This window comes from Erithacus rubecula, assembly GCF_903797595.1.
Source record: "Erithacus rubecula genome assembly, chromosome: 3".
In the NCBI taxonomy this organism is placed as follows: Eukaryota; Metazoa; Chordata; class Aves; order Passeriformes; family Muscicapidae; genus Erithacus; species Erithacus rubecula.
This window is the reverse complement of record NC_136689.1, coordinates 23944275-23960049: the sequence shown is the minus strand read 5'-3', so window position 1 is coordinate 23960049 and position 15775 is coordinate 23944275. Positions and strand designations below refer to the sequence as shown.

General features: G+C 41.5%; 2 protein-coding genes across 16 annotated transcripts in view; one reads left to right on the top strand and one right to left on the bottom strand.

Moving 5' to 3' along the window:
* Positions 1-15775, top strand: part of SGCE (sarcoglycan epsilon) — a 452776-nt gene that overhangs the window by 17506 nt on the left and 419495 nt on the right. The window lies entirely within an intron of this gene.
* The window catches only part of DYNC1I1 (dynein cytoplasmic 1 intermediate chain 1), a 182582-nt gene that overhangs the window by 42405 nt on the left and 124402 nt on the right, over positions 1-15775 (bottom strand). For all 4 annotated transcript variants that reach the window (XM_079301007.1, XM_079301009.1, XM_079301010.1 and 1 more), the window contains exons 11-12: positions 4715-4861; positions 460-573 (exon numbers count right to left, since the gene is read on the bottom strand). In XM_079301007.1, the coding sequence (XP_079157133.1) occupies positions 460-573; positions 4715-4861 (261 nt within the window). The remainder of the gene's footprint in view (positions 1-459; positions 574-4714; positions 4862-15775) is intronic.

The following is a 15775-nucleotide window of genomic DNA, read 5'->3' as shown; positions in this document are numbered from 1 at the left end:
TCTGATTTGCATTGTTTGCTCCTTTGGTTACTGAAGGCTGCCAGCAAAATAAGTTTCTGAGTTTCTGACTGTGTGCCTTGGAAACCTGCAGTGCCTTGGGTGTGTTCAGCAGCAGTGCAATCTAGTCCATATTTGTTAAACAATGCTGTAGAATAAGTGCAATTTATACCACAGGCGACTTCTGTAATTACCGTGCTTTAAAACGGACGATTTCATTTTCACTTGAAACTGACCCACGTATTAACGTATTACAATAATTACATGATTTGTGGTAAAGGAAATGGGGTTTGGCTCTTAGCAGAGACTGCTGGAAGCAAGCTGTACTCTTTCAAGTGCATCCATTGGCTTTAGTTTGTATAGGATGTGAGATTTTGGCTTTTAGGAGCTATGTTTCACTACCCAGGTATCCTGCTCTACCAAAGACAATTTTCCCCCATGTGTAGGTGAAAACAAACCCACCTGTGGAGTTGAAAGCATGTCCAGGCTCCAGGAGCACATTTTGCCATCCGTAGAGACAGTAATAAGATTGTGTGCATTCTGTGTTCCAACTACATTCACACAATACACAGGATGCTGAAAACACAGAACACTGGAAGTCAGAGAGCCATTCTTACATTTTCACAAACAAATTTCTAATGTCTCATATGTTATTTTAATAAATGATTAAGTAGTCACACAATACTTGGAAAATATAAGACTCAGCTTTTGCCAGATAGGAATTGTTTTGGTTAGGTTTTTGTGTTTCTTTTCCATTTAAATTTTAAGAAGTACATTATGGAGGTGGAAATGTTTTCAAAGTTTCATTTTCCTCAAAATAAAACAGCCCAGCTGAGTAATGCTGTGAAAATACCAAATTATGTGGATGAGATTTCACCCACAGGGACATGTGTCATTCTACTGATGGCTTTTGACACTGAAAATAACCAGCAGAAAGAGGAAAACTGTCGAAATGGAATCAAAATGAAAACTTTATTCATGAAAACAGCTGCATAAAACTTGAACTCTTTCAGAATTTGGCTCGCATGCTAAATATTTGCAAATGTACTGCATTTGAAGAACATAAACGAGCCCATCAATTGTGGATGATCTTCAGAATTTGCCAATACACCTTTTAAGATCTGTCATTATAAGTGGGGAGTGACTAAATTTAGGGTGTTACACGTGGTTCACCATAGTGCAGTCATTCCATGGAGGCTGAATTCCAGTTATTATGCATAATGAAACTTGGCCTGCTCCTTTTCCAAGGAACCTGGTAAGATTTTGAGCCTAAAGTGTCATCTGATATCTGATGGTGACATACGAGGGATGGGTCAAGTTCAGCAATATCCAGAGTGCAAAATCTGTCTAAACTGAACAATAAGATTTAATTTCTTTTGACTAGTACAAGTGATACTGCTAAATTAAGGGTTAGATGTATAAAAAAGTCAAGCCAAGAAAAGTTTAATTTCTCTGCTGCATTTACCAATAAATAGAAGACCTGCATCTCCAGAAAGAAAAAAAGCATTTTTCTCTAATACTTTGCTTAATTAAAGAAAATTAGGACCAACTTCCAAGAGATCCCTAAGGAACTCCTAAGCCAACTCCATGTAGTGTTAGGAATGCAGCATTTGGTCCTGCTGAAAGGAACTGCCACTTATGTCAAGATCCAGCTGCAGGTCACCTACCCAGCCAGTGGGGAATGGCAGAAATCCTCAGGGCTCTGGCTCTCTCTCAGGTCTGATGGGCCCAGTAAATGTGCCCTCTCCAAGAGCAAAAGGGGCAGCACCTGTACACACAGTGTCTGTGCCCACACTGAGATGGACTAAGCAGCTGCTGCTGAAATAGTACCTTGTGCTTGGAGGCAACCTCTACACACCAGTAAGTCACAAGGTCCATTTGATGCCAATTTTTTCTTTTCTCTCAAGATTGTCAGGCAGCCGGTTTCTCCCAGATCATCAAATGGACCCCAACTGGTCCCTCCCGTGTCTCACACTTTTTTCCTCATGTCACAGACCTTCTTGCTGCTTAGTGTTAGCTAATGACCCCAGTGCTAAACACGATTGCTGCATACTGATGTGTGAAATAAGCATAGACCTATTTTTTCATGGTCTTTTGACCTCCAGTAGTGCAAAGAGACAGAGTGGGTGGGAAGCAAGCAGTGGAATATCTAGAATATTTAGTGTGGGGGAAAGAGTGAGCCATGTCTTTCCAGCAGCACCTCAGTGTGTCAGGGCTGGCTTTAATCAGGGCTACCAGCCATCAATTTCATGCACAATAAAACTCATGGCAGAAATGAAAAGATGTAAGGAAAGTGGATGAAAAAGACAACCAACTGTATGTAACAGAAAGTCTAAACAGGCTCCTTCCTTTCAGAGGGTTGCTGCCAGCTTGCTTTTATTTATCTTGGAAATGAAATCATCATGCAAAAAGGTTTTGTCTTAATTAAAATTTCCTGTTGTCCCAAGTGCAGATGTGTGGTGGGTGTGAAAGGAAATTAGTGAGTAAGCTGTGGGTAGAATTCTCTTTCCTGGTGAATCCAGACAGTAATCAGTGATACAAATTTCAGGAAGGTTTAAGTCAGGGAAAACAACATAATCTATCTGTTTCAAATAAACAAAGCAAGACAGAGAAAGGAGAAAAATCCTTTTTTCCCCCATACCGCATGATTTCAAATTAAAAAAAGACTATTCAGGTCACGTATCTAGCAGTACAAAAAGTAACATCCCTAACATAGCATTGTCTTAATTTTTTTTTTTTTTCTTGGCAGCAAGGATTCAAGCCAGCCTTTCGCAACCAAGTTTTTTGCAGCCAAACCATTTAAAGTTTATGTAAGTAATTCCTATGTACTAATATAAAGTAAGCAACTCTTATTGCAAAATCTGAGCACTCCTTAAAACATCATGCTTTCTCATGTTAGACTGTGTAAACACTTATTTATGCCAATCCATGACAGCACATAAAGTGCCCATCTACAACTGAAGATAATTTATTTATATTTTTCAAAAGCAAAATATTCCATATTGTTCTATTGCAATAATAAAGCTGCTTTAATAAGTAATTCCAGGAGGTACAATTTTGCCTTAAATGATTTTTGAGTGTAAACAAATTACTTCCCATTAATCTTTGCTTTTCCACTAGATTTTGAGTCCCAGTTGTTCAATTTTCAGTGACAGTCAGCTTCTTGCCACTAGTTTTCTGGTCTGCTACATCTCTAAATTGCACTTCCAGGAGAGACTGTTTCTTTTCATGCAGATTGAACAACATTACTGGCAACAAAATGAGCAAAAACATTAGGGAAACGAAAAGCAATGTTGAAGTTGCAACCCATAGCACAGATCATTAGATAATTACATCAACATTCATGATAGTGGAAATTTAGGGAACAATACTTGTATTGCTTGGGCCACTAAGCATATCTGTGCACACCTGTAATTTTTAATACAAGAGACTTGCAATCATAATACTGGCTCCATACTGAATCTTTATCAGTAATTCACATGGCATGGCTTCTGAGGTTGTCTTTTAACTCCAGGGATTTACTGTCAGAGTCAACTGAAAGCTGAACCTTGATCTGCAAATTCCAAATATCAGAATCACAGAATTGTAAAAGCTGGAGCTGCAAAAGCACTATCACTTTGTCTGATCCTTCATTCTGCTAGAGCAAGATTACCAAGTTCCTTATGTTACAGAAAATCTGTGTTTTTCTGCACTCTTATATCATACTTTTGCATTTTTTTTCCTTTTCACTTTCCACTCAGGAATTGCCCTAAATTCAATCCCAGGATGAGCTACTCCACCTTCCATCTCTCCTGAAGAGTCTGCCCAAGCCCAGACTCCAGTGGAGGAGAGCTCAAGAATGCACAAGGTGTTTGTGCAGGATGGGCTGGATGTCAGTGCCATAGCAGAGTGAGGCCACTTTAGCAGGCAACCCAGGCTTGTCTCTTTCTCCAGCACAATATGAGTACTTTGCAATGTAAGAGACTCTCCTATCACAGACATCATCCTTGGAGCACAAAGTCTCTTCTTTCTCAGCATTTTGTGTTACTGCCCTGCCCTTTTATCTTCCAGACATCACCAGAGCTCACTGCCACCATCATTAATTATCTGCAAGAACCTGTGTGTGTCAGCAAAATGCTCTCCTGCATCATTCTATTGAAACAAACTCTCCCTTAGTGTTCAAACTCTGCCCTGTGGCTCTTGTCTGGAGCAGAAGAGCATGGCAGGGATTTACATATTGCTCTATTAGAAAACAGAAGCAAATTGCCCCACTCTTCCCAAGGGCATCAGTGTCTACTTATAGGAATCCACAATGAGACCCTCATAGGTGCCTAATCTGGCTCAAAGGAGAAATTTGTGTACATCAAGACAAAAATAATGACTTGAATGACCTGCCACTTTGGCAGCCTCCACAGTGGTCTGTCTCTCTTTACAGACAATTGGGACAAGAATCACAGTGCCACTGTGCTGGCACATAGGTGCCTCACTCAAATGTTATACTCAATCCTGCCTTCTTCCTTGGAAAGGAGAATAATGTCCTGACTTGACTGTATAACATATGATGGTTATGCACTTACAGGAGGTGGTTGTTCATGTCTCATATCTACTTTTTTCCCTTCAAAGGCCACACTTCTGTTTTCATCTGTGTGGCAGCTAGCATTGTAGACACAAGCAGGCAGCTGCCTTTCCCTGCTGACCATCTCCTCTAAGGAGCAGAGGAGGTGATTTTTATGCTTACCGTGTGAGCAGCAGCAGATAAGGGAGTTCTCTGAACTGGAGTGCGCCTGTGGCTGCGGTTATCCCACAAGACAATTTGGCCAGAGTATGTTCCACCAACAACCAGGTTTGGGTGAAAGCGAGCAAAACAGACTGACATCACGGAGGACTGGAGGAAAAGAGGTAGAGAAGAGAGGGGTTACATGGTCAGCCATCTTCAGCTCTCTCCCTAGGGAAGCACACTATAAGTAGCATTTTGTATTTTAGGAATCACTGTATGAACTTTATTCACACTCCTTGCACACCAGCAATTCTACTAAAGCCAACAAACACATGCAACTTTGACCCTAAAATGTGTTGTTCCACTAGTCCTAGGGAAAAGATAGGATGAGTCTGAGCATCATGCTAAAAACCTAAGATAACCTCTCCATGACAGTCATGGTAAAGTGCTTAGTTTCATTTTCAGAAGTGAGAACTTAAACTAACCATATGCCAACCAGAGAACAGCATTCTGGCCCATGATATCCCATCAGGGAGAGCTGTTTCTTCCCCTGTTTCTCCTCTAACTTTTAACTCAGGCAGCTTGAGGCAAGTCTGTGAAATACCCTCCAAAGTTCACCTCAAGGTGTGCAGTCTTGAGAGCATCAGCTGACAAGCTGTGTCTCATTGTTGGATAAATGACTGATTACTCTGCTACCAAGGTCTTCTAACAACAAAGGAAACAACACTTTACAAATTCAGTTTTTCCTCATCCTAATGGCAACTGAGTTATCTTTGTATATTTTCTTTAGTTGGGGATGCTTGGGAGCCAGACTGATGTAATTCTTGATAGCCAGACTGGCTACCTGATAGAGTGCCCCACAAGCCAGTATGGATGTTGTTATCTATCCTAACTACTACTTTTAAACACCTTTAAAATAACAACAGCTGAAGTCCTCAAGGGAACCTTCATATGCCAATAAGCTACAGTCAAGATCAAGAACCAGTAACTACTTCAAGTCTTCCATGCTCTTCTTAAATAATTATTTCCTATTTATATAATTGGTTCTGGATGTTATGTCATTGTCTTATGCAAATCCTTTTATATATTTTAATGATTGGATATTTTGTAGTGTTGGTATTCCTATTTGAGAATACTCTTCACTCAATGACAAAGGGTTAACTAAATTACCATATTCCATTTGTATAAAAACCATGGCAGACATTTAAGCAAGCTTTGTTGAATTTGTTCAGCTGCCAAGCTAAACTAGACCCAGTGTCTACCCAGGTAATGGTCCTGTCTCTGGGAGAAGTGGATAGGGCTGTAAAACCTTTGACATAGGCAGATGTGTTGAATCGTTTTCTTACTGCTCCTCATGATGATTTCTCTAGTGGCTAGAGACTGATTTGAACTCACAAGAGACTTGAAATCCTTTCTGAGAGGGCTAGAATAAATTATGCTAACTCTTGATGCCTATAACTAGGTTAATAAGAATAAAGTAAAATGGGAAGTTTAAACAGTTTTTATTGAAATCATGTGTCTGCCTAATATAAATTGTTTAAAGCCAGATTATATGCTAAGTGAACTTAATAGATATACTTACAGCATACAGCAGTATATTTATTACTGGGTTCTTTTTTTACTTTATCTTATTAGGATAATCAAGGCAATGAAAAAAGCTGCCATTAATTTTTTTTTTTTGCTCTGCTCTCTCTGGATCCTCTTGGCTGTTCACTTGACATCTTTATACTTCCCCCTCTTGACTAACACTTCTGCATACAATTCTCTGATGTTATATAGTCTAGCACCTAGTGACTAGATGATTAGTGTACATAAATGCCTATTTTAGTCCATATGTAAGTGTGTTAGCTCAGCAATTCCATGATGGTCAGTCATAGCAATGACAGGTAGCATCCAAACACCATTTCCAAAGGACCTGGCTTTACAGAAAAGAAACTCCACCCCTAAGGAACAGGATGTAGGTACTATTAAGAGGGGTTTGAAACTCAGCTACACTGCAGCTGCCATCCAGTTTCCACAGATTTCCCCCACACATTATAATTAAAACGACCCTACAGCACATGTTCTACATTTTATCTCTTTGTTTAATGGCTTGTTTTAATCAACCCCTCTCATTCCTTATAACTAAGCTGACAGATATTCTTACATGAAGTGAAATAGCCAGATGATTTTAAAATAGTACAGCTCCACCACTGTGTACACCCCACAGCAGCTACAAGGCTCCACATGTATTTTAAGAAACCCCAATTCAAACAGCCATTCCACAACAAAGTTCCCAAGTTTGTCCCAAGCAAACTTGGGAGACTCTAAAGCAGGGCAAAGAAGCCAAGTGGACAGTGTATTTTTAAAAGTTCTGCTTTCATGGTTAGCGTGTTTTTGCATTTAGAATGCCAGAATACAGTTGAATGGTCAGGATATAAACTGCTAAAGTGTGTTTTTCATAAAGTTCAGAAATAGCCTACAGACATGACAGGGGCTTGAGCTCCCTGCACTGCTTGTACTTTTACATCTTGCTCCAAAGCAGTTTGCAGTCTTCAAAAGGTGAAATGTTCACATCCTTCTAATTATGTCAGCATTATTTTTCTATCCAATAAAAAATTCTGTCAAATATTAGGATTTAACAATTTAAAGATTCCATTCCACAGCACTTAATATAGTGATTATTTTCTTAAAATTAATGGCAGTACTCAGATGAGTAAGGGCTCTAAGATCAAGCCCATTCATTTAACAACTTGAAAAGCATTCATTTCTTAGTCTTAATGGGAGAGAGTGGCTGACAGGTCTCCAGTCTGTCTGAACAGCTCTGTGCTCAAGGACAGCAACAGAAACCATACCCTGTAAGCCTCTTCTGCCCCCAGGCTGCCTCTTGTTTGCCTGCTCAAGTAGTCTTGCTCCTCAGAACAGCTTTGCCACTGACTTCAAAGAAGGAGGAACCAGCACATGGTCAGGTTTTTAAAATAACTGCATATCCTTGGTTGCACTTCTACCACACCCTTCTAGGGAAATCTCACAGCACTTTCCAATAGCAATGGTAAAGCTTCCCAGTTTTTCAGATATTGTATACTGTAGGTGCTTAGTTACTTGTTGCAGAGGACAGAAGCAGCTAATTTCATAGTATATGGCAAGAGCACATAAAAAAATGTAGGAGGAATCATGTCAGAAGTCAATTCCACAGGGAGTTTAGTGTTCACAGTAGAAAAGTAGCATTTAAAGCTAGGAGATTCCCAGCATTATCTTTTTATGGATGCCACAAAGCATCTGTTTGAGCAACAGATGGGATCCACAAGAGACAAGCAAAATCTCAGTCTCTGGTCATCTGGATTTCTCTGAATTGCACTGTGCAGTGAATCATTTCAGTATTAACTCCAGCTTAATGCACAGGTGTTTTCTCCTTCTATGCAAATATGGTCTACTGGATTTTGCTTTTTCTGTCTCTCCTTAACTTTCTCAGTGGCTATATTAAAGTATTCCTGGTACTTCTGGCTTTGTGATCTTCCCCCCAGGTGTTGCACTCCTAGTGGGGCCACAACAGTGGTGCTGCTGCCTCATCCCCTGAGCACAGGTGAGCAGATCTCCAAGGGCCAGAGAGGCAAACCTGAGTTAGTTCTACGTGGGAGCACTGCCAAGCATAAGCGAGAGCTCAGGATGCTAAACCTGGGGATTTTGCCTGGCAAACAACCAATCCTGCTAAAGCTTCTGCTCCCAGCTGCTGCTGCAAACATAATTAAGAAATAAAACATGAGATGGCCATGCCCTTGTTACAGCAAAGAGAGGGCTGGGTCTCACAAGCAGAAGTGGTGTCCAGCCCTTAGAGAGGTCTCAGTTGAGGGGAGGAAGGCAGCACTCTTTGCCCCCTGCCTTGGTGGGGTCAGGTCCCCTCAGCCCATGGGGTGGAGCACTGTGGATCTGCCTCTGCCTCCCTGCTCCTTCCCTCCTTCCCTCCCTCCCTACTAATGCACTGATCCAAACAGGCCCCCAGCCCTCTTCAAGTGGCTGGCAAAGCTGTTTTATATTTTAGAAGCTTAATACAGCCCAGATTTGGATTAATGGTGGCATATCCCGTCAACCACAGGTACACGTGCTTGGGACAGACAGCCATTTAGCTTCTCCCCACTGGGAAGCCTGACCTCAGCAGCCACATCTGATGTGTGCAAGGCCCTGGAGACTCGGCTGTCTCTGCTCATGTCCATACGCTGGGATGGCACTCTGCCCAGCCACCAGTCAAACAAGTTCACAAAGACCTGGGTGCTAAATAATAATAACTCTCAATAGGCAGTGACTACTGCCTTCAGCCAGAGCTCTTCTGCAGGAAACCACCCCCGGAGCCAGCATTGCCATACTGGTGCCATATGCCTACGCCTGACACCAGATGTATCTCAAAACAATACTTTGTCAGTGGGAAGAAGCAATCCAAGGAGTTCACAGGGATTTCTAGGCTCCAGAAGACCAGGTTATTTTGCAGCAGGCTCTCAGGAAGCTCCTGGGTGTATTTTCTAGCTGAGCACATGCATGGGATAAAGCACTACCATCAGTGGCATGCTGCTGTGGGTCACTCTGACACAAACAACTGTGGGCAATGAAATCAACTGCAGCTGAGATCATAGAATCATAGAGTTAGAAGAGACTCATCAGGATCATTAAGTCCAACTCCTGCAAGGACCCATTAAGAATCACCTTGTGTTGAGAGCCTTGTCCAAACACTTGAACTCTGTCAGGCTTGCTGCTGGAACACTCTCTTGGGGAAGCTTGTTCCAGTGCTCAATCACCCTCCGAGTGAAAAACCTTCTCCTGATATCCAATATAAATCCCTCCCAACACAGCTTCATGCCATTCCTTGAGTCCTGTCACTGGTCATCACAGAGAAGAGATCAGTATTTGTCCCTCCTCTACCTCTGAGTGAGATCTTCCCCCAGTCTCCTCCAGGCTGAACAATCCAAGTGACCTCAGCTGCTCCTCACATGGCTCTCCTTTGGACACCAATAGTTTAATGTCCTTTTTGTAAAACTGCGCACATTATTCAAGGTGAGGCTGCCCCAGAGCAGAGTGGGACAATTCCCTGCCTTGCCCAGTTGGCAATACTGTGCCTGATGCACCCCAGGACACGGCTGGCCCTCTTCCAGAGGCAGATCCTTTTCCATGCTTGAGGGACTGAGAGCAGAGGGACAAAGCTGTGGTACTACTCCTTAGCTAAAACCATGAAAAGGTACCATAATCATAGTCCTTCATCTATAGCAACTGAAGAACAGGGACTGAATCACTGATTGCTTATGTCTGCCCTCCTGAGGAATAAATAAATATAGAGGGAAGCCAGAAGTGCACATGCAACCTACTCATAACATTTTGTTCTCAGTCCTGCTCATCAAAAGCAGCATTTACAGAGTCTAAGCACTCACAGTCCCTCAGAGAACTGCCCAGCCTTCTTCTGACCAGGCAACCAGGAGACCATTTCATTCCTGCACTGTTATACACATGTATATCTGGCCCCCTACATCATAGGGATGATATACTGTAAATGTGGATTAAAAACATCATCCAGAATTAAAACAGCAACTGAATTATTAAATAGAACCCCTTTTTTTGTCACCAGTCATGGGCTGAGAATAATCATGGAAAGCAAGGCAGTATCAGATCTGAACACTCTCTGGTTTAGGGACCTTTCTCTGGTTTTGCATCCCAAAAGTGCAAGATATCTTGAAAGAGGAAAGTTTAGGGTGACTTTGCTCTGGCTACAGAGATACCTGGTATTGTACACTGAAATAGAGCCTGTGTTCCTTCCAAGAGTCCAGTTTATTTTTAGTACCTGCTAATGTGAATTTGGATATTTCCATGTTTCATGTCACTGTCTCAGTATAATTAGGAGTAACAAGAAAACAGCAGAGAGAATAGCAACAGAATTACAGCTGGTTTTGAAATTAAATTTGAGAAGGAAGTTAAAACATGATTTATGTGTACAAAAACTTTAACCAAAGAGGTAACCTCTTAATTCTAAAAGCTTCAAATTCCAAGACTTCTGTACTGCTCTCTTCCAACTATCTTCCTATTAAACCGTGAAATAACATCTGAAAGATTTTGTGTGAGAGATTATTTGCGGTACCATACAAAATTTGTCTCTACTAAAAATAAAATAAAAGCAGTTGACATCTTTCATATATTAAAAAAAATAAATAAAACCAAACAAACACTTCTTCAAACCAAATGTCAGAACTCTGTTTAATTAAAAAAAGGAAGTTTATACTTGGTTATGGTGTGTGTCGACATCTACCCCTTTGATTTACAGGAGTATGGAAGGGAAAGAACAGATTGCTTTATTCAAGAGAAAGAAAGGAGGGAGGGGGCCCAGTGTGACAGGAAAGAGTGTAGGCTGTATTAACTTCAGTGCTTGTTAAAACATGAAGGATTAATGGTAGAAAGGGAGGGAAGAATTGTGAATGTCTCCAGCTTAGGATCTTCAAAAATGTTTGGGGATTCTAAGAATGTCTCACCAGACCACATGAAAGCTGCACAGAGAGACTCAGCCACACGACTGCTCTAAATTCAAAGCTGGTATTGCTCCACTTATACCATCAAACCAATGGAGCTGAAATGTAGCCACAAATTAAATTTATTTTTATTGAAAAAGTACTAAGTCCTTAAAAAGAAGGAAAAGAGTATGTCAGGAAATGCAGCCTTTCTTAGCAGAGTTTGCAGTGTAGGTAAGTCTGACATCTAGCCTCAGTGCTGACATCTGAGTATTGCAGTAGAATCAGAGCACTCTGCCCAAGTTTGCAGAAAGGCAATATCCAGCCTTATGACTTCATTTTAAATAGAGTAGAAAACTGAAGCTTTCTGCTTTCATCTCTGTAACTGCAGGTTCAGCCCATGTAACTACAAGGGAAAAGTAATCAGGAAAAAAGTCCACAAAGTGCCTTTGCAAAAGGAATCTACACTTCAGTACTTCTGCAAAGTGCATTTGCTGTTATTATTAATTCAGCAGTGTCATGGTGACTCGGAAAAGCAGCAAAATTGCTTGCTGCATTGCAACTGTAGATAATCCTGATATTTCTCAAATTTAACACGGGGACATCCTGCATGCTTTTATCCATGACTGAAATAAAAAACTGATTCAGTAACCCTGAATTACTGCACACACATGCAAGTCTGAGCATACAGTCTTTGCTGAGCATCATACTGTCTTTGTCAGACTGAAGATGAGATGATTAAAGCCTGGAGAAATAAGGAGTAATTTCATAACAATGGCACACCAAAATTAAGTTTTCTTTCCACCCAACTACTTAGTGCTAAGTACCCAAATATGTTTTTTTTTTCTCTCTGATTAGGACCTAGCTGCTTATCAGACTCAGATTCAAACAATTAATGTCTGTGTGCCTGCATGTTGGAGAAGCAAGCACTTCCTTGGTTTGTCTATTTTATTTAGCTCATGATGCTCTACAGTTATTCATGGGCACTCTTAATTGTTTTGATTAAGTTATTGACAAGCTTGAAGTGATGAGTGCACACCACCCTTTCAGACCTGGAGCCTGAGGACATGTGTCTGTGGGTGGAGTGCAGAGACCTTCTGCCGTCCCCGCTCATTCCAGAGGCTGGCCACAATTTGGAGCAGATGGTAAGTGTCAGCTCGAGCATGGCAGCCTGGCATGCAGCTTGCATCCAGCAGGGCTCACTGGGCTCAGCTGAGCATTAGCCAAAGGCTTCTGGCCCAGAGCTACTGTACATGTAGGGTCATGGTGTCACTGCCTGCCACCAGTGCTAACTATAGCTGCAAGTTTTGTGGCACAGAGACTACTTTATTATGATTGCTTTGTAACAAAATCCCTACTAAAGCATCTCAGTCTGATGAAGGCCTCTAGAATTGAGCAAGTAATGGCATTACCTGAAAAATTTACTTGGTGGAATGGTTAGAAATGCCAGATAAGCATCTTATTTTAAGCACTGCAAATGAAATCAGATCTAGAGAGGCACATACTCAAAACGTCATGCAAACCAAAGCCTTCTGTAAGTGTTGCATCTAAAGCATCCCTGAAGGTGAAGACACTTCTATCTAGAAATTACCTGGGGAACCAGGCTGTGAGAGAAAAATCCAGGAATTTTGAACATTCTTTCTGAATTACTTCTGCCCATTATGTCTCTGATATTATCTGATACAGAACATAGGTGTAATCTTTGCAGTCAGCCCCACACTCATGAAGTGCCCCAGACATTTGTCTCAAGATTGAAGCTTCTTAGTGCTGTACACTTCTCCAGGCAGAATGTCCTTCCTGCTGCAACAAGGACCAGGCCTCAGGAGTGAGGCTTGTGTCCCTATCCAAAGGGATTCCCATCTAACACTGTGCAGCAGTAGAAGAGAACCCCTAGAGACTGAGCTTAGGCTGGAATTCTGGTGTCCTGGACTGTTCTCCTCACAGTGAAAGCACAACAGATAATCACTTGATGGCCAGTTCTGGAAATACCAGGATGAGACTTTAGAGAGCCCACAGAGATAGCAAATTCCAGATCTAGGGACCAGGAATAGAAACAAAAGTTATTCTTAAGCTGTGGTGACGGTTTTGTGGTTTCTATGGCAGCAGTTTCTCAAACCAATGCATTTGATCAACCAAACTATGTGAAGCCACAGATGAATTAGAAATGAGTACAGATGCTGCAAGAACAATTATCTACAACTCAGCCTGTGAAGCTGGGTGTAGTAATCACAGCTGCTTGCAAGAGAGTCACAGATAAATCTCAAGTGTCCAAATCTCCACAAGAAATGCAAAGGCCATGAGAACTGAGGCACAGTCAGAAAATTGTATATATTGAACCAAAAACACTTTAAAGCCCCAGGCGAGGAAAGAACTTATTTAAGTCTGTCTTTTCTCAGGTGTCCATGAACTTAATTGTAATTAATTCTTCTAAGTTCTCCATGATTTTAATGACTCCGAAGCCTGTTCAGAGCCAAGCAAATCAGCAAGTGCTTTCCTAAACAAGCAATTTTTAAATTCAGGCTTTCTGAAAGCTAATAAGCTCCATTCTGTGAGGAAAGAAGGATGCCTGATGTTCAGATGGTCCTGGGAAGACTCTGTGGACTTAGACACAGCCTCAACTCAGAAGACTTCCACGTCAATATCAGAGACAGGGAAGGGAAAATGAGTATGAAGTGTCAGAGGCAGACTCACTGGAATGCCAATTTTTGGAAGCACATCTAGAGATTGTCTAGTCCAATCCCTTGGTCAGGGCAGGATCAGCTGGAGCAGATTGTTGATGACAGTGTGTAGCTGGGTTTTCACTGTTTCCATGGATGGAGAGCCCATCACCAGCTTGTGTTGAGTTTCTCACTAACCAACACCCCCAAGTCCTTCCCCTCAGGGCTGCTCTCAATCCCTTCTCAATCCAGCCCGTATTTGTGCTTGGCATTGCCTCTCTGCAGGTGCAGGACCTTGCACTTAGCCTTGTTGAACTCCATCAGACTTGCAAAGCCCCACCTCTCAAGCCCTGGAAGTCCCTCTGGATGGCATCCCTGCCCTCCAGTGTGTCAGCAGAACCCCACAGCTGGCTGTGGTCAGTGAACACACTGAGGGTGCTCTCAATCCCACTGTCCACATTGCTGGCAAAGATGTCATAGAGTGCTGGTCCCTGACACCTGGGGACACCATTTGTCACTGGTCACCCCTTGGACATTGAGCCATTGACCACAACTCTTTGAGTGCAACCATCCAGCCAATTCCTTACCACTGAGTGCTCCAGCCATCAAATCCATGTCTCTTCATTTGAGAGACAAGGATGTTGTGCAGGACAATGTGAAATGCCCTGCACAAGTCCAGGTAGATGAGGTCAGTCATATGAAGACTAACAGGCTTTTATATTTGCCCAAATCCATCACTTTCACTGATGCACCTTTTATAAGCAGTGTCACTATGTAATTGGAAAAAATTGTAAATAATTGAAAATTAATTTAACATTGCATATAAATGTGGAGACTGAGAGGCACAATAAACAGCTATCTGTGGAAACACAGAAGATACCACAGCCAAGTCTGTATTTAAGAATGAGAGTGGAAACATGAGTTGTTTTCACACTGTTCATATCTCCTCCCGTAAATTACTGCAGGGATTCTGGTATCAGTAGCCTGACTCTGCACCCACAGAGCATTAGGAAGCAGCTAAGATCACAGAAGAATTAATGAAAAATATAACAGACAATTTTTAATTCCCCTTTCTCTGAACAAACATCAGTTTTCTGAAAATTCACATCCTGCTTTCATCACCTGCAAGGCTATGCTGCTTGGTTTCTACAAGTTTTTTCCATAAGTAGTCTTGTAGAGGAGAAAGGATTGAGATAAGTGTTTTCCAGTCTCAGGATGAAAGCCTTAGTAACACTAAATCAGCATAGTTGTGTCATCTTACAGTTGCTGAGTCCTGGAGGATCAGAGGACCACCCCTTGCTCAAAAAACAGCATCCCTGAGTCATTCACTCCCACCAGTGATGGGACATTTCATAATGCATCTTTATCTTGCCAGGAAGAATGGATTTATCCCAGAAAACCAATGTTGGTAGTTCTGCACAACTCTAGTCTAAATTTGGCTTAGACTATTTATTTACAGATGTAAACATGAGATAGCAAATGTTAAACATGTTTTTCTCTCCAAGAAATGACTGATGATTTAGTATATGCTCATGAACTGTATGGAACTGAAGTGGGACTGTTATTTTTCTTAGCTACAAAAATACTAAATGGTGTTATAAGAGCAATTGAATTAATCACAGGTCCTAACGTGCTCTGGCACATTCTGTAGAAGAGATAATGAAAACACTCTGATCTTTCCAATATGACAAATTGTTAAAGGCATATTGCTTCTTGTATGTAGGACATTTGTTTGTCATTTTACACTAAAATAAATGTACTTCAACTTTTCTTTTTCTTTGCCCCATGGGAAACATCTTCCAAGGATAATATCAGCATCTCAGCCCTGCAGCACGTGCTTCTGCTTTCCCTCTGTGGGAAGCCAGGAGTGTTAATCATCGTTAAATCAATGCTGTCCATATACAAAAGTTCTTTTTAAGGAAGTACTTGTCAGTCATCCAGCCACGGGGGCAGAGGGTGGAATACTG